Below are 13,011 nucleotides of genomic sequence, written 5' to 3' on the forward strand. Positions count from 1 at the left end.
AAACAGCATTTCAGAAATTTTGATAATTAAAAAGAAAAGTCTCAACTATTAACTATTTTTTCTTGTTTTAATTGAAATACTTCTTGTATTGTTTTGATACTTCAGCTCACCAAAATGAAAAAAACCAATAAAACAAAATATTCTACCATCTTATGAAGCAGATCGATAAGCTTCTTTGGATTGTATTTTGCCTGGTTTTAAACGAAACAAGTATGCTTTAATCATTTTTTATATTATGTGGAAGTAAATAATCGTCAGTGGGATCACACATTTCAGTATAAACATGTGGAAGATCTTTCATATTCTGTACAGAATCAGGTTCTCCTGGCTCCCCGTCTTCATTTTTCTGCAGAGAATCGTATGCATTTTGTTTAGAAGCAGTTTGGTCAGTAATATTCGCAGCGTGGAAGTAAACACTTGGCTGGTGCTTAAAGGAGCTATGAAAAACAAACATAGGAAGTAAGACATTAATACATGTAGTTATTAATTTTGTAAACTGTTCATGTATAATGAAATAGAAAATAGTAATTTTGGATAGAAATGTTAAAATTCAGATAAAATATATGCTATGCATTGCGTTATTTAATATTTCTCGTTAGACGAATAAAATGAGGATATATTTTGACAGCTGAAAGCAATCCGTTTTATGGCTTCATTCTTTCCATAATCATCTCATAACTTAAAACACCATGTCTCATTCCCCCTTCAATGAATAAAAAGCCTGTATAACAAAAGCTGTGTGTTTCCGTCGTTATGACTTTTAATAATTCGATCGTTTAAAATACTCAAAAATATCATTAACAATGCTATTAATATACATGTATACAATGTAATATGTAAGAATTCCTTCCTTATGACTTCTAATCTTTTTCTCACATACAATATATCATACATGTACATCATATACCTTCTCATGACCTTTTCACTCTTAAAATTAACATCTAGCTATTAATGTTCAGTTTTGAACTTCGGGGCTAAATTGCAATTATATTAAAATGAGAGAATATCATTTTGAAATATACTCCACACTTAATATGAATATCTTTATTATTGTCTTTATCTTAAAAATCATTTTTAATTTCTCTGATTTAAATGTTTTAATCATTATTCTTTTAAACGGAAAATATCTAATGTTGATAATTTCCTGATTGACCCATAATGAAAATAAAATGAGGTTGATTTTCAAATAAAGCGATTTATGTTAAAAATTTCATGTATGTATTTTTGTGGATGTCTATGTGATTATCTTTTGAGTGGTGCTTCAACCCTTTGGGTTGATGGCGCTTTTTATGTACCACTTTTGTTTCCAATAAAGTTTGATGTTGTATTTTACCGCATTATCACATCTGTATGTTGTAACAATATTGTGGCAGGGAGACCACTGTTTTGTAATCATTTATTGAACTGCATTTCTGGTCAAGCTTTTCATGATTCTGGTATGTCTCCCTGCCAAATTCTTTGGTAGTGTTTTTTTTAAATGGATTTCATTTTTCGTCATTTAAATAAATGACCAGATTTTTACATGTTATGATTTTTGGAAACAAACAGAGCTGCTATGTTGCCTTGGTCTGCCAGTAAATCTTTTACATAAAATAAGGTTTATTTTCAAATAAAGCGATTCATGTTAAAAATGTCATGTATGTATTTTAGTGGCTATTGTCCTATTGATTCTGTGAAAATTTCATTAATTTTTAAATATAAGAAATGTGAGAAGAATCCTACCTTAAGTATGTAGGTATGAGCAATATTATTCTATAAATAACTATTATGATTGCCATGGTAACACAGTGTAACCAAGCAAAATCAGTAAGTAAGATTGGGTTAATGCTACTGTCTTGAAGGAAAACATGAAAATTCAAGACTGGAAAATATGCATTCTGTTAACCTTGCAACACCAACACCATAAGAAAAGTTAGGATTAATTGCTATGTTGAGGTGATACCATGGTAACAACGTACCAGTTGTTCAAAGTTTTTTTGGCTGCGTTAAAAATTAAATTGCCATTAAATCAAGAAACATATCATATGACTCACCTTGAATAGTAAAGTTGAATTTCATATAAAATTTTATGAGGATATCATCACTGTTGCTATGGTTACCAAGAAGGGAAAATGTTCGCTTTTGTAATTTTTAAATCAATTTAAACCCTGTGTTCAAGCTTCTTTCACCCAGTAAGAGATTGGATGGTAGTCAAAATTAAAAGTCAGTTTAGCCATTTATAAATATCAATCATACAAGTTTTGGGAATCTACATTTAAGGAGACGTATTCAAGGCAACAAAATATTTTTTTCAGATTTTTAAGCATATATTGTTTGCTTATTTCCATAACAACGCATTATTTAAAGAATCTGATCTGATTTTTTTTAATTCGGCAAAATTAAGACCACAACAAAACCTTTAAAAAATGATCATCAGTTATAAGGAAATATGCATTTTTTTTTCTAAAAGATGGGATCAGATTTAAACGTACAAAGAGTACATTTGAAGGCTCTCTATCATGTAAAAACCTTGGCAACCTTTGCAAACAAAAATGAAAAATCGTAATTTGGAGTTTTGAGTTGATATGGTATGTGATACAGATTTTGCCATGTATTATTCTCTATATATTATGAAGAATTTTAAAGCAGAGAAAGGTGACAATTGAAATAAATGTGAAAAAATGAAGAAAAAAAAAAGAAAATCAAATCATTGCAAGAAAAAGTGTTCAAAATTAAAGCAAATTAAATGAGCATACCACTTCTTGAAGATAATATACCCAAAGAGCATTCCAACAAGAACCAATCCAATAGCTATCAAAATCATCCACAAAGTAACATAATGTTTATCTTCTGTGACTGAAATGGTTGTAGATTCTATAATGGTATAAAAAGGTACATTGTAAGAAAGAAATCAGTATTAATTCTGTATTGATAAATAAGGACCTGCACTGAACAAGATATTACCTAGGAAGCCCGAGTTCTGAATGCATCCATATATCTTGTTACACGTCTCCGAAGAACAGTAACATTTCTCGTGGCAAAATAACCCATAATATCCCTTAGGACAAGCGTACTCACAGTTGTGACCATACGATCCAGGAAAGCAAACTTAATTAAAAATAAGTTTTAAACACAGATATGAAATATTGAGAATCTTTCAATATTTTCATCTTAATTTTGAGTATAATAAATCATTGCCAAAATATAATTAATCCAACAAGATAACAATAACGCTATATTATTAATAACGTGTACTACGAGGACTTATAATGCATTATAACATTTTGTACAAGTTTATTTTTCAGTTAAGCTTCAATATTCTATAAATGATGGTGATCAATTAGTCTGGTCCTGATTTTTAAAAAGAAGCTAGAAATAACTACTAACGGCAAATAATTATTATTTGGTCCAGCATAGTTTTTTAACCTAATTCGAGTATGCTAAATCCGAAAAAATATGCTGGCCTTCATGAAAATGGCGTTCAAGAGGTCAAAATGGCGATTCAAAATGGCGGACATCAAATTTTTCTAATTTTCTCTTAATGCCGTTCAAAATGGAGAAATAATGAAGGAATTTCTCACTGAGTGTAATAAAACGATAAAAAATATAATAGAATTATAACATTATTAGTTTAACTCAGAAAATTTAGTCGTTTCTACACTTAATTCGAATTTTCTCTGATTTATTTGTCTATTGTATCTATATTCTTCTTTGTTCAGGATTTTACAGTTGCAAATATCCATACACTGCAGATTTGTATTTTTTCCCCTCTACATCACACTTTTCTACAACTGAATGATGGTGCAGCTGTAAGTTAAAAGTCAAAATGGCGGACATTCATTTCTTTTTCAAATTATTTCTTAATTTCGTTTACATAGGAAAAAGGATTTGTGAACATCTTACTGAGCGTAATACAACCATATAAAATGACAATAGAACACTAATATTATCACTTTAATTCGGAAAATTTAGTCGTTTAAATTTGAAATGTGTTAATTAGCTCAAAATGGCAATTAAAATGACGTCTTATCCACTCGAATTTCGTAAAATACCCAAACTGCTGAATTCTGATTCGTTTTGCAGAAAATAAATTTCAGGTTTTTGTTATTCATGAAATAATGTTCAAATATGCAATTAAAGTTGGAGATATTTTTGTTAATGACTTAGGATTTTATAACACGTATTTTTGTTTAATTACTTCTATTATTAAGATAATTTTTTGACGACATTTTACCTATTATCTATCTCTCCATTCTTCTTCATATAAAAAGTTCATAATATCATACACCAATTGCTATTTTGAGGACAATATGAAAGTTAAGTTACCCAAAGAGTAGTATTCCCCGAGCATGAAGGAGTAAACATTGTAGTTCGAGGGTTGCTAAATCATATCAGTTGTTGGCAATTCTTGATCTATTAATTTTTTTTATAGTCCAGTGTAGAAAAAAAAATAAATGTTAATGTTCATGTGGAAGGTCTAGTGCAACATAACTTATGATTTTTAAAATGATGGACCACGACCATTTAGAGGGCTAGTAATTGTTACATTATATAAATCTGAATATACTATAATATCCAAATATAAACATATTTATTAAGAATTATCAGATTAGTATAATATACGCAAACCATAAATTTTCTTGATTGTCCAGCTCTAATTCTGTGTCCCTACATTTGCATTTTGTTATTTTCAGTCAAAATTTCAACTGCATTCTCACATATTTTATGTTGTGAACGGATTATTTTGCATTGAACAGTGTATATATATTTTTTTAAAAATTGAAATTTACAAAATCTGAAAGAAGAAAATGTTTGTGTTCAATCCCTCCTCGATTCTTGATACAGCCTTACACTACCCTAACAAAGAAGTGTGGATCAAGCTGCCTTGTAAAGTTTTTGGATTGTTCAAGAAAATTTTGTTGTCAAGAGAAGTTTTGACTAGATCGAAGTCAAAAATGGCTTAGGCCTATTGATACGAAAGCTTGTAAGTGATAGGAATCACGAGGAATCTGCAGGCCTCTTAAATTGCATAATTATACAACTCTTCTTACCAAAAATATGCACACAATGTGATTCCAGATGAGAAAGTCTGAGAATTTTCTTGCTAATAGAATGCCCTTTCTACCCTAAAAGACAACAAATATATACGCTGTCACGAAATAAAGAGCTATACATGTCTTGAATATCAGAGATTTTTTTATACTCCCCCCCCCCCGCGAAAAGCGGGAAGGTATAGAGTAATCGGTATGTACGTCCGTCTGTTACGCTTTGGGGTACCCATCTCTTATCCGCAACTCCTCTCATACCACTGAATGAAATTTGATGAAACTTTCACAGAATCTTTCTTACAAATTGCCATTGTGCACGTCTAATTTTACTTTTTGATCAGACACATATTTTGGGTTTCCCATAGCAAAACATGGACATTGTCATTATATTCATATGGGAGACGGGGGTATCATTTAGTGAGCTAATTGTTCACAGTACTTCTAGTTCATTTTGCATGGGAAAAAATAGACTTTATACATTTGAACATAAATGTGCTGTTCCTTGATTGTTTATTGAATGATTGTATATTGTTTAACGCCGAGTCGGCAATTTTTCAGCAAATTGTTTCGGCGGACTATCAGTTTAAATAAACGGTTTTTGAAGGATTTTAGATTCTCTGGCGGCCCCCATGAGCGTACTCTTTTTAGAACACCAGAGAAACGATCTTTTATGTGCCAAGGGGGTTGTCATCCTTGACATGGGGTACCATTTTACTTGAGTGTTCACAATACCAACATTCCGAAGACAGACTGAAACATTTAGCAAATAAAACTGGAATAGAAGATGTTAGGGGATAATGTTAAGTTCTTATAAGTGCTAAAAAGCTGGAATAAAGTGTTCGATCGGACAAGAATTTCTTCAGCTATATTTGATGGTGTGCCAAGGGATGTTGAAGTAGAAATGCTAGCTGATGACAGGATTCAGGAGTGATTTTAGGTGGACGGGTGCTCAAAGGCTTTGGAACACGGTCAAATATGAGGGGGAAAATTTGGAAACTCTTACGTCGAGTTTGTTTTATCTATTTCCAGAAAAAATGAATCTTTTCTAGTTTTCTTGTTTGTTCATATTTAATGGACTAATCAATATACTATATATACTATACATAAAAAAACAAATTGTAATTTATTTTCTGCAAAACGAATCAGAATTAAGGAGTTTGAGTATTTTACGAAATTTGAGTGAATATGGCGTCATTTGGAATCGCCATTTTGAGCTAATTAACATTAAACGACTAAATTTTCCAAATTAAAGTGATAGTATTAGTGTTCTATTGGAAATCTACATATTTGTACTATGCTCAGTAAGATATTCACAGATCCTTTCTCCTATGTAAACGACATTAAGAAATAATTTTTAAAAAATGAATATCCGCTATTTTGAATCGCTACATTGACTCTTAACTTAAAGCTGCACCATCATTTAGTTGTAGAACAGTGAGATGTAGAGGGGAAAAATACAAATCTGCAGTGTATGGATATTTGCAGATGTAAAATCCTGAACAAAGCAGGATTTATAACAATAGACACAAAAATCAGAGAAAATTCGAATTAAGTGTAGAAACGACTAAATTTTCTGAGTTAAATTAATAATGTTAGCATTCTATCATCATTTTTATATTTGTATTACACTCGGTGAGATATTCTCACATTATTTCTCCTTTTTGAACAATATTAAGAGAAAATTAGAAAAATTTGATGTCCACCAATTTGAATCGCCATTTTGACCTCTTGAACGCCATTTTCATGAAGGCCAGCATATTTTTTCGAATTCAGCATACTCGAAATAGGTTAAAAAACTATGCTGGACCAAATAATAATTATTTGCCGTTAGAAGTATTTTTTTTTCTCTAAAAATCGGACCAGACTAATACCTTCACAATTATTTGCAACTCTCCTGTAATTCCTGCAGCACATCAACGGCTCTCTGTGAAAATAAATTAATTTACATAACATGTATATTTACATTAAGATGCATTACATGTAATTAAACAAGAGATCTGAACAAAGGAAATTAAAATTTGGAACATATTTATACAGTTAACTATACTCACTTGCCACAAACACCTCTAAGCGTTGTGATGTTGGTGAAAAATGATAAGAGTAGAAGACACCAAAACATCACGATCTTTAAACTATGCTTCATGTTTTTTCATGTAGGATTATTCAGCAATCCAGTAAATATACTAGTACATGTATTATTGTCTTTAATTAAAAAAGACAAACAAAAACTAATAAACGTTGAATTAGAATTAAGGAAGTAATTGTCAATGATATCATTAAAGTAAATGTTTAATTTATGACTGAAATTAAACTTGGAGCAAATGAAATAAATTAATAATGATAAATCACCTCAAGCGACAAAAGAACAAATACGATTTTTAGCTCACCTGAACTGAAAGCTCAAGTGAGCTATTCTGATCACAATTTGTCTGTAGTCTGTCTGTCTGTAAATTTTTAACATTTTAACGACTTCTTCTTCAGACCCACTATGCAAATTTCAATCACACGTGGCACAAAGCAACCTTGGGTGAAGGGGATTCAAATTTGTGCAAAAAAGGACCAAGTCCTTATTCAATGAGATATAATTAAGAAATAGTGAAAATTGGGAGGCATGTTTAAAAATTCTTCGTCTCAAGAACCACTGGGTATGGAAATATGAAACTAATGTGGAAGCATCCTCAGGTAATGTAGATTCAAGTTTGTTCATATCATGACCCCTGGGGGTAGGGTTTGGCCACAATCGACGACCAAAATTTTACATAGGAATATATAGAAAAATCTTAAACAATCTCCTTCTCAAGAACAGTAAGGCCATGATTGGTCATATTTATATGGAAGCATCCCCAGGTAGTGTAAATTCAAATTTATTCAAATCATGACTCCCAGGGTTTGGGTGTGGCCACAATGGACATCCAAAGTTTTGCATAAGAATTCATGGGGAAAATCTTTAAAAATCTCAAAAACAATAAAGCCATGATTGATATGGTAGCATATGGTAGCATCCGCAGGTAGTGTTAATTGAGATTTGTTCAAATCATGCCCCGGGGGAATGGACGATCAAGCGACCTAAGTTTTACATAGTTTCTTTATAAATAGAAAAGCCATGGCTATTTAGATTCAATCTGTATAATATGTTTTGAATGATAATAATCATTTTTTTGCTTTCAGACAAAGATTACTTTCTTTATGAGCAATGAAAAATGGAAATCTCTCCAAAACTGGTTTTACTACTTGTAAGGAAATATCTACTAGCATTTAATTGCAAAACTGTATTTAGACCGTCAAAAATTCCATACCTGATATTGATTTCAGTTAAGCAGACTTAAGTATAAATGCATATCTTCCCAACTTCTTTAATTCTGTAACCCATTGTTTCTGAGCTGTATATAAGATGATTAAACAAGAGGCCCAAGGGCCACATCGCTCACCTGAGCACTAGGCTAGGAAAAAGTAGAAACTGGTTTATTATTGAAAAGTTTAAATCCAAAAGTAGTCCCATGACCAATCATGACTTTCCTATTCTTGAGAAGACGATTTTTTAAGAATTTTTCTATATATGTCTATGTAAAATTTTGGTCGTCCATTGTGGCCCCGCCCTATCCCCGGGGTCATGATTTGAACAAACTTGAATCTACACTGCCTGAGGATGCTTCCATATAAATATGATTAATTATGGCTGTTATTCTTGAGAAGATGATTTTTAAAGAATTTTTCTATATATGTCTATGTAAAACTTTGGTCGGCCATTGTGGCCCCGCCCTACCCCCGGGGGTCATGATTTGAACAAACTTGAATCTACACTACCTGAGGATGCTTCCATATAAATATGATCAATTCTGGCTTTGCTATTCTTAAGAGGATGATTTTTAAAGAATTTTCTTATATATTTCTATGTAAAACTTTGGACGGCCACTGCGGCCCCGCCCTACCCCCGGGGGTCATAATTTGAACAAACTGGAATCTACACTATTTGAGGATGTTTCCCCATAAGTTTCATCTTTCCTGGTACAGTGGTTCTTGAGAAGAAGATTTTTAAAACATACCGCCAAATTTTCATTAATTCCCAATTATTTTCCCTTGAATGAGGGCGTGGCCCTTCATTTGAACAAACTTGAATCCCCTTCACCCAAGGATGCTTTGTGGCAAGTTTAGTTGAAATTGGTCCAGCGGTTCTTGAGAAGAAGTCGAAAATGTGAAAAGTTTACAACATCAACGACTACGACGACAACGATGACGACAACGACAACAACGACAGACAACAGACAAATTTTGATCAGAAAAGCTCACTTGAGCCTTCGGCTCAGGTGAGCTAAAAACTTACATATAGCACAGGCACATGACAATACTTAGTCGGACTTTCAGGACCGATTTTATACATATCAACGAAAATACACAACATAAGTATTAGAAACTTTTTTTTTTACAAGATTGAAATTTTTCATGCATAGAGCTTTTTTGAAATCAGTAAAGAGAGATCAATGATGAAAATATTGTATTTTCATACAATTAAAACCATTTACTATTTTCATTGAATTTTATACTTACTTAGGCTTTGGTATGTTAGTATCCAACAAATGTCATATCCACTAGTACAATTTAAACTAAACATTAATTATTCAGATTGTTGGATTTTTAATTTGCTTGATTGATGTGTCATGTGTAAAATTAGGTATTAGAGCTAAAGTTGTTTTATGAAAACCAAAAAGGATCTAAAATGATAAACTTCCTCATTACAAATAGTGATTTTTCATCTGTTAAAATTTTAAATTATCAAATATAAAATAAATGACCAGTCTCCGTGATTCTGTAAATAAAATGAGTTCTTCAAGGACAAAAACACTGATCGTAGGACGGGCACATTGTCTAAAAGAAGTAGACAAACTGTATCACCTAATCGCGTTAAACCATGTGTTTTAATCTGGTCCACAGATTAATTCCTAAAAGTTCGAAAACACCAAAGGCATAAAATATAGATAAGTTGTATGTGTTAATAAAGTTATTATTACTCCAGAGTTACGATCTACCGATTTTAATGGAAGTTGTATGGAAAACACTGCATCATCAACTTATTTGCTAGTATCATTCTCATATCACGTTTTTGCAAAAGAAAGCAATTAAGAGACTTACCTGGTAAACATCTTAACAGGAGATATTGGAATGTATTTAAAACATAGTGAAAGTTGACGAAAGAAAAGCTCATCCTGCTTGTTTTGTTTTATTGCTTTGTTACTAACTTGTTATCAAAGAACGTCTTTTATCACTTAAACATCTAGCGTACCCTGTGGTCTCTAATAATATGTGTTTACTAAGATATATTATCTTAACATATGCATGTAAAAGCAAGGGCAAGCATCATAAAACATTGCTAGTTTATCTAAATGTCACAGCTACAGCCAGAGGTTTTCTTTATCTAATATGGAAGTACCCCTTAAAAATTCCAGTAGAGTTTGGAAAATCTGGTCTACAAAGATTACATAAAAATTGTCAGTTAGAAACTCGAACATCATTTTGAAATCAACTTGGGAGTACTTACCTTTATAAACAGATTGATGGTATTTTTGGAAAGTAATGCTGTATATATTCACAAACATATCTAAGTATATAAAAACAAAACAGTCTATTAAGGTAATTCCACCCTCCTATGATGTCATTGGTTTTTGGAAAAAACTGTTATTTCGATAGAATAAATCGACTATGGTTTGGTAGTTTTTTGTCATGGCTTTACATTTAGATCTATACTATAAATTGAGAAATGCATAATCACACAATGAATATATAAAATGATCGATGACTGTTCAATATTTCAATAGTTGCAAAGATCAATAATGTATGAAATGATCAATGAATGTTCAATAGTTCCATAGATGCAAAGATCGATGATATATGTAATGATCAATAACTGTTCAATAGATCAATGAGTTGACAAACAATGGTCTACGTCGACTTTATCAATAGTATATGAAGTAGAATCAATAGCAATGGCACAATGACGGAAGCACAATTATTGGCCACAGATCCTGGAAGATAACAGAACCTGCAGCGTGCTTCAGGCAAAACTCAGCGATATGTCGATATGCAACTGCAGCAGTAGCAAAGAATGCATGTAGACGTCCGCTACAAGCGGGTAAATTTTGCCCATGCCATGACAAAAAGCTGGATTATTTGAAATGCATGACAATTACGAAGAAGGGAAGGGGGGGGGTTTAGACCTGGACATGTTTACAAATAATACTGTACAGACCACACTGTATGCCATTCAAAAATAGAGTTTGGGCTACATCAGACACATGGGTACCATCAGGAAACAAATTCGGTGTACATTGCTTTAAATCTGGGTAATAAAAATAATCTCCATTTCTTGCCAAAATGAAATTTGACAGTGAACTGTTTATTCTAATCTTTTTTTGCAGCTTGGTGTGAAAACATATGCCTTTTATAATTTCTGGGGAGGATTTGAGACCAAATTATTTTACAATGAGGTAGCTTGTACAGAATATTGACAATTGTTAGTTTCATGAACTTTTGGAGATGGCGCAATTACAAAGTCCCAATACTGTTCCACCCACAACATGCACAATGTAACATTAAAACATCAGGATGCCCAAACTGACCGATGAGTTCATATATCTTGGGTTTGACGTCCTCCCAAATCATGCCTCTCTTGCCAAACCAACTTATTGATATGTTGTGGGCCTATAGGTGCAAGTGCTGGTCCGAATAGTTGATAAATGCGTGATGATGGGCATAATGAATTAATGATGATCCAATTAATCCATACTTTAAGCGCACCTGCAAACTTAGTAAACTTGTTAGCACAAAGTACTTGAACGTTGCAAGATGCATTAAACAACAATATTTATATCCGTATGTAAGAGTACATAACATTTGCTTTCCATCCAATCTGACTAAAGCCAGACCTCTATTTACGCTATCGCATAGAGCCTCTATGCGATAGCGTAAATAGAGGTCTGGCTTTAGTCAGATTGCTTTCCATCTGCCTTTTAACTTAATTTCTTCTTCAGGAACCCCCGTTTGGTACAAATGAGCAGTCCCGCCTAATCGAAATGAATGCGATTTAAATACTGGTGTCAAGACCAATAAACTTTATTAATCTACATAAAACTGCGGTAAACTGATATGAAGTGAGAGGTTTACCATTGAGATGACAGAAGAATGGACCTTCAACATGGGGCCTAATAGTTATACATGTGTATATTGTTGCTTGTGAAGAAATAAAGCAGATGTTTCGGTACTGAATGCTATTTATACTGTTGCACCCCTACAAAGTTGATCAGTTTTGGAACCCTTTAAGAAGAACCGAATTTCTGTGTCGGATACTCTGACATCGCAAAATGATAGTGTAGTTGCCTAACTGCTAGAAACTGTAAATTCACTAGTTCTGAGTAAGCCAAAAAAGGCCAATTTAAATGCAGATGCAAATAGTGTACCTTCAAAATCATTTGAGCAAAGAGTTGGCAGTGCAGAAATAATTTGATTTAGCATGGGTAATGTAATTGGTGCCCGAACATCTTTAGATGGTTTTAATCTATGTAAGTCCTCAAGCATTTTCTTCACTATAAACGCTTTTATATTATCGTCCTTCCCCTGTATTTGAAGTTGATAGCTAATGCCACTCAAGTAACACCTAGCCGTCGAATATGATACTGAAATTGCCGAACGATATGCTATATAATTAGCAAATTGGTGAACTTGTGAGGCCATATCAAGGGGAGATTATATTTTTTTCCTGAACCAGGCAAAAGAATCCAAGCCCCTTTGGTATGTAATGGCAGTATTTTGCGAAACTGCTGCTGATAGAATGTCCCCTACCTCAGGCTTAAGAGATTCAATAATGTAGGAGGGATTTGTGCCGAAAACTTGTCCGTATAGGGGGCTAGGGCTCTGAATCTTGTCCATTGAAAACGAGAGATTGAATCAGCTATAGCGTTCTTGTAACCTGGGATATGAACATATTTTATCTGAA

At 32.6% G+C, this 13,011-nt stretch overlaps 1 protein-coding gene across 1 annotated transcript; it reads right to left on the reverse strand.

The window, feature by feature from the left end:
* Nucleotides 1-217: 217 nt before the first annotated feature.
* On the reverse strand, nucleotides 218-7,171 carry LOC134254962 (uncharacterized). Its single transcript, XM_062737495.1, has 5 exons — nucleotides 7,079-7,171; nucleotides 6,899-6,951; nucleotides 2,944-3,087; nucleotides 2,736-2,853; nucleotides 218-437 (listed from the first exon to the last, which is right to left on the reverse strand). The coding sequence occupies exons 1-5, from the start codon at nucleotides 7,168-7,170 to the stop codon at nucleotides 218-220; spliced, it is 627 nt and encodes a 208-aa protein (XP_062593479.1). The 5' UTR covers nucleotide 7,171.
* Nucleotides 7,172-13,011: the final 5,840 nt, after the last annotated feature.

This window comes from Saccostrea cucullata, unplaced genomic scaffold (genome assembly GCF_032062105.1).
Source record: "Saccostrea cucullata isolate Sc308-1 unplaced genomic scaffold, CSIRO_AGI_Scuc_v1 ctg1346, whole genome shotgun sequence".
Lineage (NCBI taxonomy): Eukaryota > Metazoa > Mollusca > Bivalvia > Ostreida > Ostreidae > Saccostrea > Saccostrea cuccullata.